The 23,226-nt window shown below is 40.3% G+C and overlaps 2 protein-coding genes across 5 annotated transcripts in view; one reads left to right on the top strand and one right to left on the bottom strand.

Moving 5' to 3' along the window:
• The window catches only part of pds5a (PDS5 cohesin associated factor A), a 29,135-nt gene extending 26,723 nt beyond the window's left edge, over positions 1–2,412 (bottom strand). Inside the window, exons 1-2 of one of the 3 annotated variants that reach the window (XM_063476302.1) lie at positions 2,310–2,412; positions 1,245–1,394 (exon numbers count right to left, since the gene is read on the bottom strand). In XM_063476302.1, coding sequence (XP_063332372.1) covers positions 1,245–1,355 — 111 coding nt within the window. In that variant the 5' untranslated portion in view covers positions 1,356–1,394; positions 2,310–2,412. Of the gene's footprint in view, positions 1–1,244; positions 1,395–1,516; positions 1,582–2,081; positions 2,212–2,309 lie in introns of those variants that run through there. The other 2 variants (XM_063476301.1, XM_063476304.1) reach the window with 2 other exon arrangements.
• A 2,189-nt stretch (positions 2,413–4,601) lies between these two features.
• On the top strand, positions 4,602–19,409 carry n4bp2 (NEDD4 binding protein 2). Of its 2 annotated transcripts, none has more exons than XM_063476300.1 (16): positions 4,602–4,991; positions 5,950–6,943; positions 9,540–9,664; positions 10,140–10,228; positions 10,454–10,530; positions 10,651–10,791; positions 11,073–13,750; positions 14,189–14,274; positions 14,736–14,781; positions 14,949–15,172; positions 15,274–15,398; positions 15,559–15,685; positions 16,824–16,997; positions 17,136–17,304; positions 18,026–18,149; positions 18,240–19,409. In XM_063476300.1, exons 1-16 carry the CDS (start codon positions 4,751–4,753, stop codon positions 18,283–18,285), a joined length of 5,466 nt encoding a protein of 1,821 aa, XP_063332370.1. In that variant the 5' UTR covers positions 4,602–4,750; the 3' UTR covers positions 18,286–19,409. The 2 variants fall into 2 exon arrangements, with proteins under 2 accessions (XP_063332370.1, XP_063332369.1); XM_063476299.1 differs by having other exon boundaries at positions 16,821–16,997; positions 18,240–19,408.
• Positions 19,410–23,226: the final 3,817 nt, after the last annotated feature.

Here is a 23,226-nt window from a genome sequence, read left to right as displayed (position 1 = left end):
CAGCTGCTTGTTTAAGTGAAAATACATTGATGGTTTTTTTGGGGGTTTTTTTGCACTAATAAAGTTGTGGCGTTGTAAAGTATTTTGTCTAGTGTCAATTATATTGTCAGTTATATCGTTATCGCAAATTTTCAAATGTATGTCGTGATAAATATTTTTGGTCATATCACCCTGCTCTAGTTCAGAGATTCTCTTCTATTTACCTTTGTTATAATCAATGGTTATTTTTAGTTACCATTGCCTTCCTATAAGGTCAAAGCAGTCCTACCATTTTTCTCTAACCTTTGGCATCAACAAGGCATTTTCACCCAGAGGACTGCTATTTATTGGATATTTTATTGCAATTCTCTGTAAAATGTGGTTGTGTGAAAAAAAATCACAGCAGATCACCAGTTTATAAAATAGTCATACCAGTCCATCTGGCACCGAACATGTTCAAAGTCACTTAAATCATCGTTCTTTACTTAAATCATGTTCTGACGGTTGTCTTGACCGTGTCTACATGCTTACAAAAAAATGAGTTTTTGCCATGGGATTGATCAAATATTTGCATTAACAAGCAATTAAATGGATGACTAATAAACTGGCCATTGAGTGTATATATTTTAGTCCCACAAATGTATGAAAAATGGGCTTACACAGTTTGCCCAAATTAATAAAAACAGATAAAAGGTACTTCTAGTATGGCCTAACACTATTGTTTATTTAGTTTAGTTTAGAGCTGTCACATATTTTAAAGATGTGGTAACTCCTCAAGTTTTATTTACATCCACAAAGGTCAAAAGACTCTTGTTTATAATCAGTTTTATTAGTGCAGTTCTCTTCTTAAATCTCACTTAAACATGACTCACTGTTCTGTTTTGTTCACCAGCAGTAAAAATAGCTTCAGTGTGTAATGTTTGCTTTTCTTGCATTCAGATTTTGGGACCATCCCATTTTTCCAGCCTGGGGAGATAGGATGAAAGCCTAGAAAAAGTTGAGGCCTATGAACAATACCCCCGCCTGTTTTGTATGGTGTCACACTCGAATTTAAAAACACTCTGGTAGGAACAACATGACAAGGAGTATTGTTTACAAGCAAAATAAGAGCCAAGACAACAAGGGCCAATAATGACTTAATATAAAGCAGTTTACAAAGTTAGAAGGGTTTTTTGGCATTGCGCCATGGGCTGGACACTCTTAAATTACGTTAGGGACAGCAGAAAATTGTGTTTTATTAGAGCAAGAAACCCCACTAAACATACCTTCAATCGTTTGACCATCTCATCGTTACTGATTTTGTCCGTAATCTCTTTAACTCCAGGAGGATAGATGATTCCTTCCCCCGCCGGTTTCTGCTGTTGCGGGAACTCCATGCTTGTTGATATATGGTCCACACGGTCTTTTACTGGCCTCTATGGGTCAGAAAACAAAAGTTCAACACAACCATGCTACCGCACTTACCAAAACCTCGTTTTAAGCATCTTCCCTATTTGCCAATCATTAATTTTGTTTGCTGAAACTGATAAAACCGTACCTGTATATTTAACGATATTCTAATCCGGTTAACTTTTTAGACAGAAAGCAAGCAGTAAACAAGCATCGTGCATACTATTAGCTTGCATGCTAAACGTGTAAGCTAATAAACATCAGCTCTACATTTTCCGTAGATTTCTCATAAATCATCGCCTGGATGCAGAAACGATCTCAGCTGCTGTTTCGGTAATATCACAGCTATTCGTACAGCTAAACTGTTTCAAAATCACTTTAAATAACAACACGAGAGGCGCCGGTCTATATCTACTGTCATACAGGTTATTACATTAGCTCGCTAGCTGCAATGCAAACATTACTAGCTAGCGGTTAGCATTTTGCGGGAAGGAAGTCATGTTAGCAGTTAGCATCGAGCGGCTAGTACACGTTAGCTAACTGGTTAGCCTAGGCCGCAAACTATTCAGGTACCCATCACATCTCCAGCTACAATCACAGAGGAAGTTAAGTATCCTCTCCTCTTTGCTTAAAATAGCCATGCTCGTGGCCAGTTCCTGTGCTTTACCACTAATGCAAGTACTTTGTGAAGTTTAAAAATGAAGCTAATTTACTTGTTACTGTCTTTTCTCAACTTCCGAGCATCGCTCCGTGTTGCCGCTAGTTCACAGGCGAAAGAAGGGCTGCTGCTACCGTCGCCCTGAGCCCTCCTCTCTCAACACCAACTTGCCCCACGGATGATTTTGAACACCCTAACAAATGCAAAATGACTCTACTTTCAAATATACGACTGCGACTCAAACCCCGGGTTGTTTGCCAAGCGCTTCCTCGGTAGTATTTACCTCTTAAACAGGCCGTTTTAATTCATTAGTCTGACACAGGTTGGGCTTAGTTTTCGGCACAAAGCTCTCTGTCCGTTCAGTCAGTGCTGTTTGTGTGAAGGCTGGGTGCAGAACGCCCCCTTCGGTCTCAGACGGGTACTGCTGCACCACATACATGGCGGGAGTCTGTAACCGATAGCTGGCATACTTTCTGTTCCTCAGCCCACTGTGGGTTTATCCTTAAAGTGCACTTATATCAAAGAACATTTTGAACTCATTAAATGCAATCTTTATACTATTTTATCTAAACTGGCATATAATAACATACACACAGTATTCATGGACAAAAACACTGGAAATATAATTGTATATAAATTTTATTTGCAACAGGGTTAACCCTTACAAATGCTGAGACATATGCTCAAACTACCATAAATTTCCTTTTTTTAAGCCTGAAATTTGTTAACCTTTCCTAAAGGGACCCAAAGTATTTTAGACAGTTGTGCAAGTACTATACTCTTTTGTACAGGATATGTGACCCATATCTATTCAGATTGATTTTAGATCCACCAGTGTGGGTTAAATCAATTGAAAATTGTGTTTTTAGGACATCTTGAAACTGTACATGATGCCATATTTGTTTTGTTTTGGGCTTTTCTTTGGGGGTGGGGGGGCAGTGGTAGTTCCAGATGTTCAAGATGGACCTTGACCTATCTGTGTCTTTGGAGGATCATAAAGGAATCTCCTAAAAACATAAAAGTAACACTGCATATGAGTAGTCATATATGGTACATATATGATTATTCATTTCAGACACATGATCTGAAATAGGGTGGCATGGTGATGGAGTGGTTAACACCGCAGATAAATAAAGTTTCTGGTTCAAATTGTGGCTGGGACATATCTGTGCGGAATTTGCATGTTTGACCCACTACAGAATACCTGGACTGACCTTGCTCCAAGTCATCCAGTGGGCTCCCACACATAGCCTGACGTCCCCGTCAGGTTAGTGTATAGAATAAGATATTACAGGACCATATAGATAAAATTTGATTTGTATTTTAAAAAATGGAAAAGAGCTATATAAATGTGAATACTTTGCATTTGTACCTGCAAGTACAACTACCCACAATGTAAAAAAAAAAAAAAAAAAGTAAAATCTAACAATAAAAAAAGAATCCATTTATTGCAAGCTTGCTAAGAATAAAACAGAGATCAAGAGAAGAGTTGGATGGGGATTATGAAGGCACCTAAGCTGACTTGTCAGTGAGTGTGGGAAATGTGCAAATCCAGTAGATACACACAAGCATTTTCCTACAGCTACTTTTAATGCACAGAGTGCATTTGTGTTCTCAGTGTTAATTAATATTGAATTAATACTGATTAAAAAAATTATGAGGATATTTTTGATTATCTAGAAGTGAGGAGAGTGTTTAATGGTTATATACTATTATAATAAATCCCAACAATTCCTGAATCCATGATTGCCATTTTTACTTTCAATATAAAATAATCAGCTCATTATGGATATTATGTTTTCATGTCTTTGGTAAAACAGGTTCTGTCAACAATTATATCTGCTACCTTTAAAAAGTAAACATACTTAAGTAAAAAATGATTTATGCAGCACCCTTCATGATAAGTATCCCAAAGTGCTCCAAAATTTAAAAATAAAAATAAAAATGCCAAAACATTGAAACAAACAGTGACCCAAAAGCAAGTTTAAAAAGATGAGTTTTTAGCTGCTTTCTGAAAGAGATCGAAAAGCCCACAGATCTCAGGCTCAAAGGGAGGGTTCCAGAGTCTGCGGTTGGGTGGGGGGCGCTGATTAATAATAACTATAAACACATAGTGACTGAAAAGAGGTTACTTTGGGAATGCCCGATCTAACAGTTTAAGGAGGCAATAGTAATTTTCAGTCTTTGCTACTTTTGCTCAGTCTGAGCAGTTTCGTATGGAAAGCTTCTTTAAAACACATAAAAACGGGAAAAAATTAGTTCTCAAAGTTTGACTTGATAATTTGAAATTGCAAGGCATTTTCTCAGATGTTTAAGTTAATAAATATAAATTATATAATTATATCTAATTTACAATTAACTCGAATTTTCGTATGATTACCCGAAACTCTGACGTATGGATATATGTTTTTTTCAATGGCGGAAACAAGCTTCCACAGCAGGGTGTGACATTTTTTTGAAAGGCCATGGAAATCTGTGGGCGTTTCTCAATAACAAGTAGGAGTACTGAGAAACAGCCTATTATTTTGAAGTTACCCTCTTGACTTCCGGTGGGTTGCTTCCGGTGCAATTGTGTTGTCGTTCGTACTGCTATTAGATAGCATTACAGAGTTTTTGCACTTTGGAGCTACACCATGTTTTCAGCTTTGAACCGTCCTCCTGTAGGTCATAGGCTACTTGGCTAGCTCTGTTAGCTGCCAATGAGAGCAGCTGGTGACCAACGGAATGCCTCGGAGAAAGAAAAATGGCCAGAGTCCGGGCAGGCTCCCCGACGGCGGTGCAAATGAGCGGGGAAACCTCGGTCAGAACACGGGCTACCCACTACAGCAGGGATACGGCGGTGGTATGTCCAGCAACTTTCCACCCAATACCGTCAAAGATGAGATCGTCAGAAGCATGCAGGAGATGTTCTCACACCTGGACCCCGAAGTTATTTACATCGTGCTCTCCGAGTGTGACTTCAAAGGTAACGTGACAGACGCGCTGTGTCACTTTTGGGAAAGGTATTTGTTGTAACTTGACTAACCAGTTAGCTGTGTAGCTTCTTAGTCATGCATTTCTGACAGTACTGAGGCGTTTTACTATGCTTTGTAGTGCAGATCAAGACCGACATATAACAACACAAAGGCACAAAGACTATCATCAGTCATTTTGTAATTTGTATTTTGTAATTTGGATAAAGTCGCACCTTAAATAGTCCAGGAGCAGAGGTGCTATGGTGGATTCCTCTCCAGTAAAACCTGAAGTCCCACATCAAGATAATGCACGAAAATATCAGACCACATTTGCTGTCTGTGTTATTTTGTTAGCATATTTATAGTCTCAGAAACATTTAAAGTTCTGTTCGCGTGTAATGATGATTCATGTACTCACATTAACTTACAGTGCATATTTATTCCTCATACATGCACAGATATAACAGGAGCAATACAATATACAATACAAATACAATAAAAATAAAAAGTATATAATAAAAAGCGTCTGCTGGGATAGGCAAGGATCCAACTTAAAGATGGCAGCTGTCCAGCAAATGATTTACCCAGCATCTGTGACTCTGTGTGTAACAGCTTCACCTGTCTAAGGTCTAAAATCAGAAAAAAATCCAGATTTGTTTCTGACGAGTCTCCTTATAAACCTCTGACAGCCTGGTCTGCTTATGCTCTTCTGACATTCTGAGCATGTAAAGTCACTGAAGGGCAAACTTATGGATTCATAGCTACCAAGTAACAAATCATCCGTTTTTTATGGTGTGGTTGATCCATAGATTTTACTCTACAGTGAGTAAATAAATCAATAGTTTTACTTTGCTCTGTATAAGTCGTTTAATGTGTTAAAATGGCACTCAGATATTGAGTGCTGTTTTAACACATTTCAGTTGTGCAGGAAAATTTTCTGCTTCTCTTATCTGTCTTTTTGTGTCATAGTTGAACATGCAATGGACTCTCTCTTGGAACTTTCTGTGGCTGCTGAAGACACAGTCCCTGCCCCACCCTCTGTTTCTGGCTTTGAGCGCACTGCTGCAGCCTTGCTTGCCCCACAGCACTTTTCTGAACCCTCAAAACCCTCACAGAAGCCTTCCTCTCCTCCCTCCTCAAACCTGCTGACAGAAGAGCTTGACCTGCTGATTGATCAAGAGCTAGAGACACTAGCTGCGCAACAGGATGTTGGTGAGGAGCACCAGAGCAGCAAATATTTATCTTCTGGTGCATCGCTTTCTTCTTCTTTCTGTCCACCACCACTTCCTCAGCAAGCTCTCCCTGAGTTGCTTCAGTCCAGCCTGGACCATGGATCCCGAGAGCCCTCTGCTGAGCGGCTTGGCCCTGAAGGACATTTCATAGAGCATAAGTCTGGAGCTTCTTCTCCGCTCGACCAGCTCAGCACATGGGAACAAAAGAACACAGAAGGGCAGCAACCTGTATTGGATTTCAGACACCTGACAACAGAAACATCTGCAAACACCCCAAAGCCTGCCTTGGACCTGGCAGCTTCAGGGCGTCCCTCTGCTTTCCAGGTGTATAAAAAGGAAGACCTGACACACACTCTTTCAGAGAGCGCTGGGGTCATGCACTCCGACAGAGGAGCGAGATCCAAGATGAACACGGTGAATCCGGAGCAGCTCGACCACTTACCAAAACACTGGAACCTGGAGGCACCAGTGTTTTCTCCTCGTATGCATGGAAACCAGATGCCAGCCTTTATTACCCCCGTGGCTCAAACACCTTCATATTGGTCTGCCCCCTATCTGATTCATGGCCCTCTCTCTCAAGCACCTCTCAAACCTTCTGCTACTATTCCAAAGTCTTGGGCCCAGCCTGCTCCCCCACAGCTTCCTGCCCGCAACAGCAGGCTTCGTTTGGAAGGGAAGGTGCTTGTGCTCCTGCGGGGCGCTCCGGGGTCTGGCAAATCCGCCTTGGCAAGGTAGGAATGTTTTGATGGCCTAAAAAGTAATAGTAACAGCTGTTCAACAGGAGGTTTTTCCGAAAACCAATTTTTTTAAATCAGCCAATAAGGTGATCAGTTTAGATTACTTGGCTGGTAAAATTTGAGCTTTTAGCAACTAATTGTTTAGTTGGGTTTCTATTTTTACAACACACAAAAACAAGATGTTGCATAGTAATTTTTCCTTGTTTCATACATATATATGCAAAACTTAGATTCTGCTGCCTTGTTTATCTTCCTTTTTCTCTTTATATTTTACTACAAAGTGCTACAAATAATACTTTAACAGTGAAATTTAAATATCTTAAAAAAATACCAGAAAAGATAAAATATGTTTTGTTAAATTACTGACATATAATTTAAACATAGCACTGTACAAAAGTCTTGAGCCACCACTCATTTGTCCATTTTGCTTTGAAAATGGAAATGGGTGCAGCAATTTATTCAAACATGCAAACTGAAATGCAGTTTTTAAGCCAAAAACAGAGTTTGTTCTGTTCTCAGGAACTTGAAATGTAGCATTTTTTATGACCACTTTTCTTCTTCAAGACAGCCTGGTCTCTTAGGCAAGCTTTCTTGTAATTTTGCTACTTCAGAATTAGTTCTCCAGGCTTCTTAAAGGCTAGGTTCAGGCTGCTGGTAACACAGAGCCTAATGATACAATTTAAAATAGCTTCTTTGCTAAAGCATCTGTTATTAATAAACACTAGAGATGGCACGATACCACTTTTTTATGTCCGATACCGATATCATAAATTTGGATATCTGTCGATACCGATATGAATCCGATATAGTGTGTTTTTTAATCAATAAAACTGTTTTTTTAAATATCTTGCTGCATTTTGTACAAGTTCTCACTCAAGTTTAAATAAACAACAACACTAAAGCTATTCTGTTATACCTGTATGTAAAAAAATAAATAAATAAATACACTGCGCCCAAAATATTTCATAGTTCAGCAACACTGATCAATCTAATAAAATTAAACCTACTCCATCCTCCCTATTCTGGTATTTTAAAGAGTACTTAGCAGAAATATTAAGCAAACTAACTAATAGGGTTGCAAACTCCCAGCAAAAGAAAATGGGGAACCACCCCCCACCCTCCACTTGATGATGCTTAATCGATGTAATCAACTTTAATTTGATGCAGGGTGAAAAAAAATGCACAGAAATAAATTATTTTTCAAGAATAATTAAATAGATTCAACATCTTTCTTCAACAGAATTGCAGACTGCACAGATGGTATCTTCCCAAAGGAAAAAGTACTAGCTTACTAGGGTATATTAGACTTAACAGTTACTATATACAGTAATGGACTTCTATACATTTTACATCAGATTAAAACTTTGGATGTAAGATTCAGATAATTATTTTTTGAAAGCTAGATATTTTAAATGAGAATAGGAAAGAAAAGTATGTCTTTGTGCCCCCTTTTCCCTGTTCATGCCCCATCGGCCCCCCTGGCTAAACTTTGCTAGATCCGCCCCTGCACAGTTACCAGCCGTCAGCTACGTAGAAAAGGATCCTGGTCTAGAAAGTAATATTAAATAAATTCTAACAACAGCTTATCAAGCTTAAACGTTCTGCTGTTGTTCAGCCGCTGGTTTCCTCTTTCTGGTGCAAAGTGGGCCAAAAACAAAGAAGAGAGACGGACTCGCGACAGAAAAGCCGATCAGCTGATCATTAAGCAGTTTCATGTAGTAGCGGCAGGAGAGGGAGGGAGAGAGAGGCAGTCGCTCCATATATCGGTTGTTAAGCTTAACGTGGGAATGCTTTACAACCATTCAGAGATGAACTTACACACTTGCTTTACTTCTCTCTGGGATGACTTCCTCGGAGATGAAATGCTGGTTTGCTAGCTAGACTACAAATACACACAGCCGCTCTATCACGTGAGGCATACTGCTCCGACGTGCTACGGTTATGAGCCGAGTTACGCCATGTCGCAAGTTTTTTGAGATGCTTTTTTGATATTTAATGGATCGGATTACATTTTTTATTTCTCGCCGATATCCGATCCAGTAATTTAGGTCAGTATCGGACCGATACGTAATATCGGATCGGTCCATCTCTAATAAACACAACACCCATTTTCATGCTCGAATGATTCATAGGTCAGAGTTTTTAGTAGCAAAAAACATTCCTCTAAAAAATGGTTCGGTATAATGATGAGTGAAAAAGCAACTGATTTGAAAGACCTTCAGAAAGTCTGGAGAACTGTTGCTCAAGCACTGTAGGAAATATTGGAAATCTTTCACAACTTTAGCCTGTTTCCATTAGTTGCATAGTATGTTGCAACCTTGTGTTGGATGTTTTAAAGACAGGGAAGAGACTCTGTTCCAGAGTGACAACCAACACGATAAAATGTTCACATTATCTAAATATAAAAAAAGATTACTGGTCAACGGAGGAATGATTCACCACTAGTTTACAACAAAGCCGGTATTATGTTGAAACAGCAGAGACACAATCTAAGCAGCACTTCAGCAACCCCTGTTCCGGAGGAGTCGATGATTTCTGCTACAGTAATCAGCAGCTGTGTTGCATTTACACTTCGTGTGTGTCTTTGCAGAGCCTTGCTACAGAACAACCCTGGTGGAGTTGTACTAAGCACCGACGACTATTTCACTCACAATAGAGAGTATAATTTTGACCCCACTGTCCTGGGGGAGGCCCATGAGTGGAACCATAAACGAGGTAAACAACACACACACACACACACACACACACACACACACACACACACACACACACACACACACACACACACACACACTGACTGAAGCCCGTTCAGCTAGCTTAGTGAGGACCTTCATTGACATAATGGTTTCCCTAGCCACTTACCCTAACCCTAACCATTAAAAATGAATGCCTAACCCTTACCCTAAACCTTACCATAACCTAATTGTAACCCTGACACTATAACCACATTTTGAGCCTCAAAAAGGCCTTCAAACTTGTGAGGACCGGTGAGTGTGTCCTCACAAGTGACTGTTGGTTCTCACAAGTATAGTAGAATGCAGATTTTGGTCCTCACAAAGATAGCTAGACAGGAACACACGCACACAGTGATAGCAAGTCTCTGTTATTGATTGCTTTATGCTTTTTCAGCTTCTGTTGTACTATTGGAAAAATCGCACTGTGGCTTATCTCCCTTATTCTTGTCCCACAGCTAAGGAGGCTTTTGAGAAGGGGAATAATCCCATCATCATTGATAATACCAACATGCAGGGCTGGGAGATGAAACCATATGTTGCACAGGTCAGTCATCTTATCAGTAAACTTAAGAGACAAAATTGCAAATGGGCAAAGGCTTTTAAGACCGTATTTTTGCTTACTATATGTGTTTTCAGACATGTCGTCCAGTTTAGTCCAGAGGCAAACTGAACATTTAGGGTGTAGTTATTATAATAAGTGGCTGGATATTGAAGTATGCATAAACTGGTTATGAACTACACAAAAAGATTTTCCCTTAATCTTTCCTAGGCGCTAAAACATGACTATAAGGTACTGTTCAAAGAGCCAGACACCTGGTGGAAACATAAACCCAAAGAACTGGTGAGGTGAGCGTAACAGAGGAATTATAGCAGCCTATGGTTTTAGTGTAGAAACTGATTTTTTTCAAAATGTTGCTTGAAAAAATTTTTATCCCTTCAGTTTTGTTTTTTTGGTGGTCTGTGCAGGCGTACTACACATAACGTACACGTGGAAACAATCCGCCGCATGCTTGAAGGATATGAGCGCTTCGTCACAGTCCAGTCCATCATGGGTTCACAGATGCCTGAACGGAAACGACAGGTTCTTCTGCAAAACAGAATCTCACAGTGAGTTTCACTCAAAATTACTGTTTCATATACCTGAGAAATTATGTTATATGTGTATATTTGAGCTTGTATGTGAGTTTTAGAGAAAATCCTAAATAAGTGTAAACTTGTGCACTCAGTCTTTAAAAGTCTTTAAAGATGCATGCTGTACAATCATTCCTCTCTGGGAAAAGACTGATTCAAAGAAATAATTAAAAGCCCAAAATTACCAGACATTCATGCCCATGATAAATGTATGTAAACGTCTGACCATGCCTGTGTATCTTTTTTGTTTCCTTTAGGCTCGCATCTTCTGAAGCACCTTGTCCTGACCTTGTAGGTCAGCCCAGATTAGCTGAAGGATGTCAGACATCCAGCTCTCAGCTCTTTTCCTCTCTCCCAGATGTGTCGTCTGTTGGTTTTTCTGGAGATGTGGGAATGCCCAGAGAAGGCAGCCCCAAATCCACGGAGTCTCTCAACTTACACCTTGGAGAAAAACCTACAGACAGCTCAGAAGCTTCTGATGAAAATGATGATATGAATTTGGGGGAATTAGACTCTGAGCTAGATGCTCAGTTAGAGCGAAATCACCCGGTATTGGAGCAGAGAATGCCAGACTGTATTGTAGAATCGGTGATGAATGAAGATCAGTGTGGGGATGAAATTCCTGTGGCTTTCGCTGAGTCTATTGGACAGAGAGTGAAGAGAGAAAGACCAAGCAGGAGGATGGAGCCTGCAGATCTGGTGAAAGACACTAACCAAGTAGACAGCATGACAAAGGTGAAAGAAATGATAAGAGAGGAGAAAGTAAAAAGATTCGAGGTGGTGAGGTACGAAGAAGAGAAGGTCACGCCTAAAACGATGAACTTTGTGGGAGACTGGCCATGTGAAGGGCCTCTAATGCAGCGGGAGGCAAGAAAAAGAGAAAGATATAATGAGGTACATGGAAGGGAAGATGAAGACGCATGTCAAGAAGCCAGTGTTTATGAAAAAGCAATAAGAGCACAGCCAGCACAGCCAGGTCCGGATGTAACTGAGGTTCAGAAGCTTCTTGATCTCATCCAGACTGGCGTAGCCACAGTTTCAACCAGCTCTTCCTACTCTCCCTTCCTTTCTCTGAGTTCTGGAGAAGGATCCGAGAGAGAGGATGAGGCAGATGGAAGCTCTGAGGAATCCCACAGCAGCAGATCTAACAGTAAAGAGAGAAAACGAAACAAGAACACAATTAATGTCAGCAGAGGTGATTTACCAGACTGTGTGTTAGACTGGAAGGCTGCTGACTCTTGTATTGGCCAGGAATCAAGAATTGATGATTCGGATAGATTTAAAATCGAGAACGAAGGACCTAGTGACGAGGAAAGGAATACTACGGAGCCAGAGACTGCAGACCTAAATTCAGCCAATAAAGAAAATCCAACCTCAGCTCTTGCCACAGATTTGTTAGACAGCTTCAAAACTTTACAGTCAAATGTATGTAACAGTGATACAGGAAGCCACAGTACTGAAGATGAGGCCACTCCTCATGTGGATATGAGTAAATGCACTGAGAATGACCGAGAGACTGCCGCAGAGGCTGATTGTACATATATGAGTGAAACGTGTCAGAGTCCTGTGTGTGAAGGCTCTGTGGAAACAGAAAGCAGCCCCTCCATTGGAGGTGGTCAGGAGGGAAAACTGCGTCAGGGTCGTAGGTCAGGGAAGCAGTGCAAACTCGCACTCACCTTCACTCAAAACTGCCCCCTGTCCGTAGATTGTCCCAACACCACAGCTCAAAACTCAGACTGTTGCCATAGTGACTCAGCTGGTGAAACTAAGTTTAATGCGAACACTAGTCTTGATCTTAAACCAAACTTGGATTTGTCTAAATCTGAGGCATCCCTGCAGCCACCTACCCCTCCTACTCTGGCAGATACTGGCTGCTTCACCCAGACAGAACCTCAAGACTTTGCCCTTCTTTGGCGTCTCAATCGTCAAACCAACCCAGATGATTCAGCTGACTCTGTGGCCACCGGTGACATCAGAGTCCTGTATGGCGACTCTTCTCGTTTTGTGCCAGAGCTCTCCTTTGCCGTGTCTGCAGCAGATGCAGTTCACCCATCTGGCCACAGAGAGGTACCCTACCGTGTGGTGCATGAGAAAGGCACACAGTTGGAGGAAAAAGAGCTCGGGTTGACTCAAAACCGGCTCGAGAGCCTGCGTGTTCTCAGTCGTCATTTTAGGCTCGTTAGCTTTGACACTTTAGAAGACCTTTATGACAAGTGCAGTCAGGACATAGAGTGGACCACCAACCTGCTGCTGGACTCTGGAGAAAGGTTCTTTAGAGATGAAGATGGTGAAGAGGAGGATGGTCGAGCTCACATCCACGACATATCTGATCTGTGTGCTGCTTCCTGTCAGGCTGTAGAAAGCAGTTCGTGTCCTAATGTGTTGGATGAAGATCATCCTGAAGATTGGCCAACGGAAAAGCCAGCTGTGCTAGAGGTGGAGACCCAGCAATCAACCAGTGTGACAGTCAGTGAATCAGAAGAGAACCAAAATAATATAGATGTGTCTGATTCTGGAGGAGCAGCTGTTCTGGTTACAAACCATCCTGATGCAATCCCAGATTCAGAAAAAGCTCCTGAAACAGATCTCACTGTTCCTGAATCAGTAAAGGAAAGAGAGAGAAGTGACAGCGCTGAACCCAAAGTAATATCAGAGTCTGACCAGGAAAGAGGAGCTTGGGGTGGGAGCTCAGATAATGCAATAATTGAAAAGTCAGGGGCTGAGATTGAGGACGAGATTGCCAACATGGAAGAGATGAACCGACTGCTGTGGGCTGAGCTCGAGGAGCTGGAGAGAGAGGAGAGAGAGGAAAAGCAGAGGAGAGAGGAGACACGAGACCGACATCACCTGGATATTCAGAGCGTGGAGCTGAAACTACCCACTGAGCTGGCGCTGCAGTTAACTGAACTGTTTGGCCCTGTGGGAGTAGACCCAGGTAACTAACACACAGGTTTTCAACCAAGCAATGTCAAACTTAAAGCCTTATTGTGATTGGTCATGGATGAAGCCAGGGTGAAGAGGGGCGTTATATCATTATTCTTACAGATGCAGTAAAAGCATGCGGTTTAGAGATGGCCTCTTAAATTGCATTGACGCTGTTTCATTCAGCTGTATACACAAAAAAGGAGTAAAGTAACTGTAAAAGAATCATATAAAACTCTTTTGCAGCTCCAAACAGGTGTTCTGTTAATCTAGGTGTGATGTCACGTTTCTCTTTATTACAAAGTGTTCCCGTCGCTCTCTGGTTCTGCGATTTGATACAGTGTTTCGTACTCTGTTAACTGATCCAACTGATGCCTTTAGTTGTATTTTTATTCTTCTCTGCTACTCCGAACTGACATGATTGTATATGTCCTGCTTGATTTTTATTCAGGTTCGTGCTCTGCAGATGACTATGCAGTGCAGATGGACTTGAACCTTGCTAAGCTGCTCCACCAGAAGTGGAAGGAAACCATCCAGGTGAGTTTAAACTACTGTTTCACCTGCATTAGGTCTAATACCGAGATGTCAACAGCCCACTTTGATCTTAAGTGGGCCAGACAAGTGAAACTCCACTTTCTGTCTGTGTAAAGATGTTTAACTACACATTTAATTCTCGAGATATGGTAATATAAGATAAAGAAGTGCAATTTCAACAGCCTTTTTTATTTAATTGTTTATCTGTTTCTTAACTACTCTGATATAGAATTAATGGCTATGGGGGAGGTCTTTATCATCAGGAAAAGGTGTAAAACAAATAAAATAGAAATGTTTAGAAGTCCAAAATTGATAACCTCATATTTTCCAAAGTTGTACACTGGACTTTATTCTTTGCCAGGTCAGTTCTGGCCCGCGGGCCTTATGTTCATGTCCCTACTCTGTTGTAATTTATTGTGCGTGAATCTCAGTTGCTGCATTCATGTATAATTTATGTTTTTCAGTTAAGTCAAAGACAAGCGGCTCTTTCCTTTCACCTGCTTCAGGAAAGTAAGTTTAATACACACCAAAATACTCTTAAATGACATTCAGGAATAATCTGTTCAGCATATGAGTAATACTCTGTTGAATACAATACACAGGCATGACAGTGCATATGCAGTGAACTGTTAAGTCTGTGAACATGCACAGACTTAACAGTTTTTCTGGATTGTTAGGCTCGGTACACTGGGGTGATTCACAGACGGGAAAAACTGGGTCGCACAGCCAGACGCAGTCAGCAAACTTCTTGATCAGCACGGATGAGTACACGTCAATGGACAGCCACCCAGAGGCTTGCGGTCCGATGCCAATCATGGATCACTGGAATGCGTCCCGTCCGCTTGTCTCTCTTAGAGAGATTATGGAAGAAGAACAGGCTTTGCAGAACAACTTAGAGAAGGTAACACGCACCCCTACTGCACCTGCAGATTTTTTAGATTTTATTTAATGATCTTGTTCTGCTTTGATATCCTTTTCTTAAAGTCCAACGCTCTCTTTTAGACCAGAAAAAGTCGTGCAGACCTTGACCAACGTAACGGAGCCGCGCTTTTGAAAGAGAAGCAGCTGTATGCCCTCTTCCCCACCATTGACAGGCATTTTCTGCAGGACATTTTCAGGGACCACAAGTGAGAAAACGACTGTAACACTGAACTTAAATATTGTTTTGAGAAACTTTTTATAGTCCTCTAAACATTGTGTACTGATTTTAGTGGCTAATGTGTCTTTTTGTGTGTGTGTGTGTGTGCGTGTGTGTGTGTGTGTGTGTGTGTGTGTGTGTTTGTTTAGTTACAGCCTCACGGAGGCAGAATTGTTTCTTCGTTCTCTGCTGAACGAGGAGCCTGTGAAGACTGTAGTTGCTCCAGAAGCTCCTCGCTCTGACCATCACAGACCAGCCAGCAAGGAGAGGGAAAAGGTATTCACAACACAGGCAGAGAATGAAAACAACGGAGAACTGAGCACATGTACAGTATACATTAGATCTGTTTCACAGGTGGAAAAACATGAACTGTTTAATTACTGTCTCGATCTTTTTAGCTTGTATTTTCCATATTTGGATGTCGGAGAAATCCCTTTCTGTTTCATTGCAACGTCTCTACAATTATCATTTTACAATACAGACAAGTTGAATTGTGAGAGTCAACTTGTAGAAGTACTGTGCAAAAGTCTTGAGCCACCAGTCATGTCTTTGCCTCGTAGCAGCCAGACCTTTTTTTTAAAATTTATTTAATGTGCTCTTGAACAGTAGCTCTCCAGGCTTTCTGGAGGCCTTTCCAGGGTTTTCTTTTAACATTGGCTACCTTTTCTCTCATTTTCAGTCCAGTCCTTGTACATAATCATTTTCAAAGGAATGCTTTTTCAGTTTGTTAAGCCTCTGAAGACTGTACTATGAATCATTGAAGTGTAAAAAAGGAGAAACCATAACACATAAGACAACTTGGCAAAGAATCCATTTTAAATTTTGCACGTTATTACTAGCAGAACACATAATTTGTTCTCATATCTTTAGTAAAATTTACATAAAATGCAGAAGATAACAGTTCGATTGGCAAAAAATGTATTATTTTTTTTTTACCAGCTGAAAACTTATATTCTGGAATTGGTTTGCATTTTATCCCCCCCAAAAAAATAAATTTAAAAAAAAATTAAAAAAATGGAAGAAACTGCACAAGTAGAGAAAAAAGAACAGGTGTTGGCTTTAAAAACTATCTACATCAGATTGAACAGTATTCGACAGTCATGTCCTTAAAAAATAGGAAAGAAATATCCAGCAAAGACCTGACATAGGTCTGGAGATAAAGGTTGTCATACACATACTGACTTTCTTTTGACTTATAAACTGCATGTCCATGTATGTTTCCATGTGTTCCAATAAATCGCTGCGCCTGTTTCCCATTTTCCCAGAAAAATAGAAAGAAATAATGTATAGAATAGGTTTACCTACAGTACAACATCATATCTGAGCAAATGCAGAGAGCTGACAGTTAGTCGCCTTTAATTTTCCACACCCTTAAGTGTGTCTTGATCACTCTGCTCTTTTAATTTGTCAGAAGCAGAGGGCCGTAGAATCAGCCGTACCCAATTATCAGGATACAGAAGATCCAGATTATGAAGACTTCAGGGCCGAGGCCAGACTGCAGAGGAGCCGACAGCTCGAGAGCTTTGCTAAGGCTGCAGAGGCCTACAAGCAGGGACGCAAAGAAGTGGCCTCATTTTACGCACAGCAGGTGAGTGACTGAGCACAACACGAGGCAAAACATTTTCTTATTACTGTTTTTGAATGTGTAGCATGCCGTTGCCATCTAATTAAATACATATATTTGTGCCTTTTTTATTTCAATTTGTCTTTCTTTCTGCTTTTTCAGGGGCACCTCCATGGCCAGCGTATGCGTGAGGCAAATCACCGTGCAGCAGTTCAGATTTTTGAGAGGGTCAACTCATCGCTGCTGCCCAGCAATATCCTGGACCTCCATGGGTTACATGTCAACGAGGCCCTGGAACATCTGACTCAGGTCTTACTGGACAAAACCAAAGGTGGTTAAACTGTTATCTGTTCAGTAAGCGGTAGCTTGTTACAGATGCCCTTTTCACAAATGCCTTAATGTTAATCTGTGGCAACTGAACACGTCACTCATGTCAGAATAAACCCATGCGGGGACGTTTAGGTGAAACCCTCCCCCCACTGACCTCATTATTGGACGGAGTAACATTGCAACAAAGCCCAAGTCTGAATGAAATGTCATCAGAAAAGTGTAAAAGCTGCAGCAGTACAAGGAGAAACACGTTCGCGAGCTCTACAGTCTCTGTAATACGTACATACATTATCACAGCCCCTGTCTCATGTCTGCCTTTCTCTCAGTCACCAGGTGCTAAAGATCACACAAGTGTGGTGGCTGCCATGTGTAAACCCCCCCCCCCCCCCCCAGCAAAGTTACATATTCCATGTCTGAAAATCGCTTTTACTTTAAAAAGACTTGACACCTGTACTACAGTTTACTCGGTTTGTAACAAAGAAAAGAAGAAGTTGAAATGTTCTGACTGAATGTGTAAAAGTGATTGGATATTGCTTCGAGTCCAGGCGCTAACCAGGGACAAGCGCCGGTGGTGTACATCATTACCCAGCAGGACACTGACCACGCAGCTTGTTAGAAAGCGCAGTTACTCCATGCCCCCTTCAGAGTTTGCGTTCGTTATTGCTGCTGTAAACTGTAACTTTCTGCTTGTGTTTCTTCTTCTTTGGCCTCTTTCGGTGTAGAGTGTGAGCAGGGTCTGTGTCGACCTCAGCTCTCTGTCATCACAGGAAGAGGGAACCGCAGCCAGGGGGGCGTGGCACGCATCCGTCCCGCTGTTATAGACTACCTCACTAACAAACACTACAGGTATGCACGCACGCACGCATACTCAAGACATGTTGCATGCTTTACATGTTCATCTTCACCCACCTTTTCTCGTATCTCTGCATCTCTCAGGTTCACTGAGCCAAAGCCGGGTCTTGTGTTGGTCTCTTTGAAGTGAAAGAATCCGTTTATTGTGTTCAGACTGAAGCTGCTATGGAGGACAACACTCTCTTTATCTCTCACCTTCCACTTATACGATGCCACAATACAACTGTTACCGTTTATTTAGTATGATTCTCCGCCACTATCAGTCTTACTTGTCTCAGCTTTTTTTTTTTTTTGTTGATATCTACTCACTCGCTCTCCCTTTTGAGTTTTTCTCCCGTGTTTATGGTGTGAAACGCTGTGTTTGTAAAGACGGATTGTGTGCATATTTTATATTTAATTGTTTTATAGTGTGTATTTTTAAGAAATCTTTTTAAAGATTAAAAATCTCCATTTCAATTAAGTTGTTAATTGTTTAAACGTGTTTTATAATGCTTTATTTCAAACCTGATGGCATGCTGTCTGCTTGGAGGTTTCTCTCCAGGGTTTTAAGTAATATGACAAAAATATTTACACAGTTTAATAATTTGATGCTATTTTTTTCATGAAGCCCAGTGCTCAGAAGGAAAGAGTGTGGTGTCATTGAGCAGTTTGAAGAACATTCACTGTGATTTCTGCAGAAATCGCTCTTTTTTTGCCTCAGCAGCTGCTTCTGCAACCCAATGCTCTTCATTTACTCTTGCGCAAGTCCAAGCAACAATGTTTTGCTGCTAATATATTGACACTCAGGTGATGAACTCTAAGTTTAAAGATTATTTCCAGTGCTTTTCCTTGTAGTTTTTTTTTTTAAAAACATTGTGCCATATTTTGCAGCAGCTGTACTGTAATGGTTAGAATTCTAGTTTTGTAGTTTTAAAATAGCTTCTCTATAATATTTTTCAGATAATGTGTAACAGCAGTGTTGACGGCTTTTACCGAATGTACATATTGTTGAGACCACATAAATTATAAAGAAGATTGTATTTTTGTATTCGATTGTTTATGTGTTTTTAAAGAAGACATGGTATTGTGAAATAAAACTTACAGTTTAATATTTCTGTGCTTTTGTGTGGGTGATTTACATTTACTGTTTTTGAATAAGTTACAAATATAAAAGATCTCTAATATGTAAACTATATTTTACAGTTACAGTCATCAGGCTAGTTGAGCACCTGGAGTTTGTTATTACAGAGAACCTGCTATGAATAGATGCAATATGTGGTGTGGTATTATCTTGCTTAAATAAACTTACACACTATGCTTTTTTTCCTTCACAATACTTCTATATTGTTTAGCAACAGTGCTGTTTTCACACATGTGCAAACTGCTCATGCTATCCTGTATGTGTGCTTTTGATCGGTGCACAGATAACATGCCAGGTGGTCCTGCTCCTCTTCAGTCTGTGTGCATGATTTTCAAAGACGAGTTCAAATTCAGATTTTCTTTCCATTTTTTTTTTAGTTGTTTTTATGGTAATTTTTGTTTGTAGAGACAGAAATATCTGAGTCCTTACAGTAATTTCAAATTAAAAAAAAATTGGCTGAAGATTGTGGCCATTTAGTGCTGTGAGTTTTTAACCTAGTGCCTCGTGTACAAAGATTTCCCCAGATGCTCTGAATGTTATATCATATCATGTATTTAAATTGTGAAATCCCCAAATTCTTAATAAATTTTATAAAATGAAAGACAAGTTAACTCTATACATTATGAACGACAGTGCTTTTTATACATTCACTACCCCTTTTCATGACCAAAAACCTCCTCCCTGCCTATCCTCTGAACCTCCCCTATCCTAACCCATTCCCAACAAATCACAAGCAGTGGGGGGGCTTACATCCATAGTAACGCTGTAACAAATAAATAAGCATGATCAGACAGCAGATTCATTTCCACATTAAATATACTCAATGGGAGAAGAGGAAAAAATCAACATTACATTCCTGATTAAATCATTACTGTCACATCTACATTAGGTCAGTATAAAAAGTAGGATTATCCCTTCTGTGCTCTATGTAACTCTGAATTGAGGGGACCTTGTTAGGGGAACCAGCAGCCTCTCATCAGTGAAAGGTCATGGTGTAACAGGTCATGTTACTAAGCTAATGCCAATTAACCTAATTAGCTGTGGGATTTATGTTACCTTCTCTTTTTCTTTAAAGTATAAAACAAGTTTTTAGTCGTTGTTCCCACTGTTTCTGTTTCTTTTTAAGTAATAATGGCAACTAATTTTGAAATGGCATGAAGAAAACAACAAAGACAAGTTTATAGGTTGTCTTTGAACTATTTTCATGTAAATGTATAAAAATGTGTCAAATAATTGGGTTCTGTCAATTTACTCATATCACAACATCTTTTTTTTGGAAACAGGTGTTGCAAGTAAATAAACATCTTTGATTGAGGCTAAGGTATCGTGATACAATTCTGACATTGGTTACTCACTGTGCATTCTTCAGATACATCTGAAAGTAAATCAAAGTTCAAAATACAGTTTCAACGAGTTAACCAAAGAATCGCTGACCTTGCCTAAGCTGCCAGAGAGGCCCCTGGTGGTGCTTTGTCTTTGTATCGCACAGCCTCGGAGAGGCGCAGAGGGGTAAAACCATTTTTAAGGTTTAAAAAAATATCACTTCGATCGTCTCCCTTTTGCACATTCTTGTTCCCACACTGAACTAAGTAAAACACATTCGCACATAACACTTGCTCGCACCCATCTACACGCACTCCTGTCCACACGTGGACGGGTTTGTCTCTGTATATATGCTGCCTAATTTGTCCACATATTGTACAATGTACAAGTATATTGTCAACGCATTGTGTAAAAATTTAAAGTTAACAACATTTAATGTTAACAACATGTGGAAACAAAAGTAAAAATTTAATACGTTTTTGGACATAAAAAATAATTCATCTCCTTTGATCTGTTATATTACTCAAACTCACTCACTTCAGTTTCAACCAACACTGTCTTTTGTTTAATCTTTATAGTTTAAAGCTGTAAAATCCCACTTTTCCCCATCAAAAATGGAAAATAAGTCGGAGTTTCTGCATATAAGGCGCAATAAGCATATACACCTAAATGTGCTTTCTTGTTCATTAGTGACAATAAAAAAAACCAAAAAAAACCCACAGCTTAGCCCTTTGTTTGCAATAACTGCCCACATCATAGTGCGATCACAGCGGCTAGTTCAGCTACGTTAACACTGTTATAAAAGCCCTTTATAGCGTGCGCCAGCTGTGCGTAAAGTTGCAAGCAAACAGTACAAATCCACAACAGAAACAAAGTGATACGCACGGCACAGCTGCTGTGGGGGAGGCGAGCAGTAGACTCAGTCACACCTCCACACTCCAACAAGCGGATGCAATTGACTTGACTTTTCTCGTACTTTCTCACTTCCTTTCGGTGCATACGAGACAATTATTTAGGAAGGTGCCTCAATATCTCGTCTCGTTTTTGTCCTAATTAATAGCGCCCGTGGCAGGGGCGTTTAAACAAAAAAGCAGGCCGGCTTCTTATGATTATTCAGAGGGCCCTTTTGGGAGTTTAACGAGTGATTTTTACCAGCTCTGTGAAGTCTACAAAGGCGGCAGCAGCCAGCATCCGCCCGTTAAAGATTGAGAAGACTGACAAGAAAGGTAGGCCGAACCATCTTCTTCTCTCTCGCCTTTATCTTTCTCTTTCCCTTTGTCTTGATACAACATCGTGTAGCTGAAGCCTTTATGACCCAGATTTTCTACTCAGTTCTGAAATTTAACAATCAATTAATTATGTAACGATAATCGTTTTGAAATTAAAAGGGTCGTTATTAGTTTTTTAAAATATTTTTTTTAGTTTCAGTTTTTGTTTTTAAGCAGTCAAACTTTAAAACTGAACCAATGAGCTCTTTAAAGTGTGTTCCTGAAATCTGAGAAGTGCAAATCGATAAGAACTATGGATGTTTTGTAAGATTTTACATTAAACTATAGCTACACTATGTGAGGATGAGGATGGCAGGACAGTTCACTAGTTTAACAAATTGGTCACATTTTTTCTCCTATCTTTAGTAAATGGCTTACATCATTTCCTCTGACAACAGACAGAATCAAATAAAAAATGATTTTAGTGAGATAATTTAGTGAGAAATGAGCTGTGGAAAAACCACTGATTAAAGCGTCCCATCTGCGTTACGCAGGGCTTTCCATTTTGGATGACTGTGTGACATGGCAGGTGGTTTTGAGGTTGTCACTTGGTATGTCTGCTGCTTGCCTTAATAAAACCGTCAGTTTAAAAGTGAATAATGAAGAGCTGCCAGTAGATTTTGTTAAACTGGGTCATTAGTTGTCAAGATTCATGTTTGTCACCTTGTTAAACTGAGACATCCTCACCCCTGGTCAGATGTCAGATTGTGGTATAAACTGCAGAATCGAGAAAGGAGACACGCAAGGTGGATCTTTTATGTGAGCTTGAGAGTTCGGAGATTTTGTTTGTGAGCACCTGTTAAAGTTTACAGGATAAAGCTGTGAATTCTGGGTCACGCCCAAACACAGAAGTCTTTACTTCCGTGTTTTAATCAGAACTTTGACACAGAATTGAATCTTTATACTTAAAATTATCATAAAAAGCAAAAGTGAGCGTCATCTTCTACATACATGACTCAAGCGGTTGACAGCTTGATTGTTTGAGCTCCTATTTCATATCATCTTCTTTCTGATCCTTTCTCTCATGCAAACATATTGTTTTAAGAGCTGCGCTGCAGGTATCTTACATGTTAGACTGCTCGCTGTAGGGGAAGACTTCGTCAGACGTACAGAGAGACGTGTAAATGAAGCTTCAGCTGAACAAACTGTTCTAGGGGCTCTCCGATACCTCTTGTTTTTAAAATGCTATGTCTTCATCTCTCTTTCCCAGCAAATCTTGGTCTTCAGTGCCGAGATTAGACCTGCCTAACAAAAAGGAGGATCTTCAAGATGGTTAGAGAGAAGGACCAGAACCTGACCAGCTGCTGTGCACATAATGCGGAAGTGAGGCGAGCTGAGATGGCCTGAAGATCTAAGAGGT

Source organism: Pelmatolapia mariae, linkage group LG6 (genome assembly GCF_036321145.2).
Source record: "Pelmatolapia mariae isolate MD_Pm_ZW linkage group LG6, Pm_UMD_F_2, whole genome shotgun sequence".
Lineage (NCBI taxonomy): Eukaryota > Metazoa > Chordata > Actinopteri > Cichliformes > Cichlidae > Pelmatolapia > Pelmatolapia mariae.
Note: the sequence above shows the minus strand (reverse complement) of the source record. Positions and strands in the feature narration are given on the sequence as shown.

Bases quoted from the DNA above. Each gene is read 5' to 3' on its own strand.
- n4bp2 (XM_063476299.1), top strand. From the start codon at position 4,751: ATGCCTCGGAGAAAGAAAAATGGCCAGAGTCCGGGCAGGCTCCCCGAC. The intron at 10,229-10,453 runs GTCAGTCATCTT...AATCTTTCCTAG, and splicing joins TGAAACCATATGTTGCACAG to GCGCTAAAACATGACTATAA. The intron at 15,399-15,558 runs GTGAGAAAACGA...GTGTTTGTTTAG, and splicing joins GACATTTTCAGGGACCACAA to TTACAGCCTCACGGAGGCAG.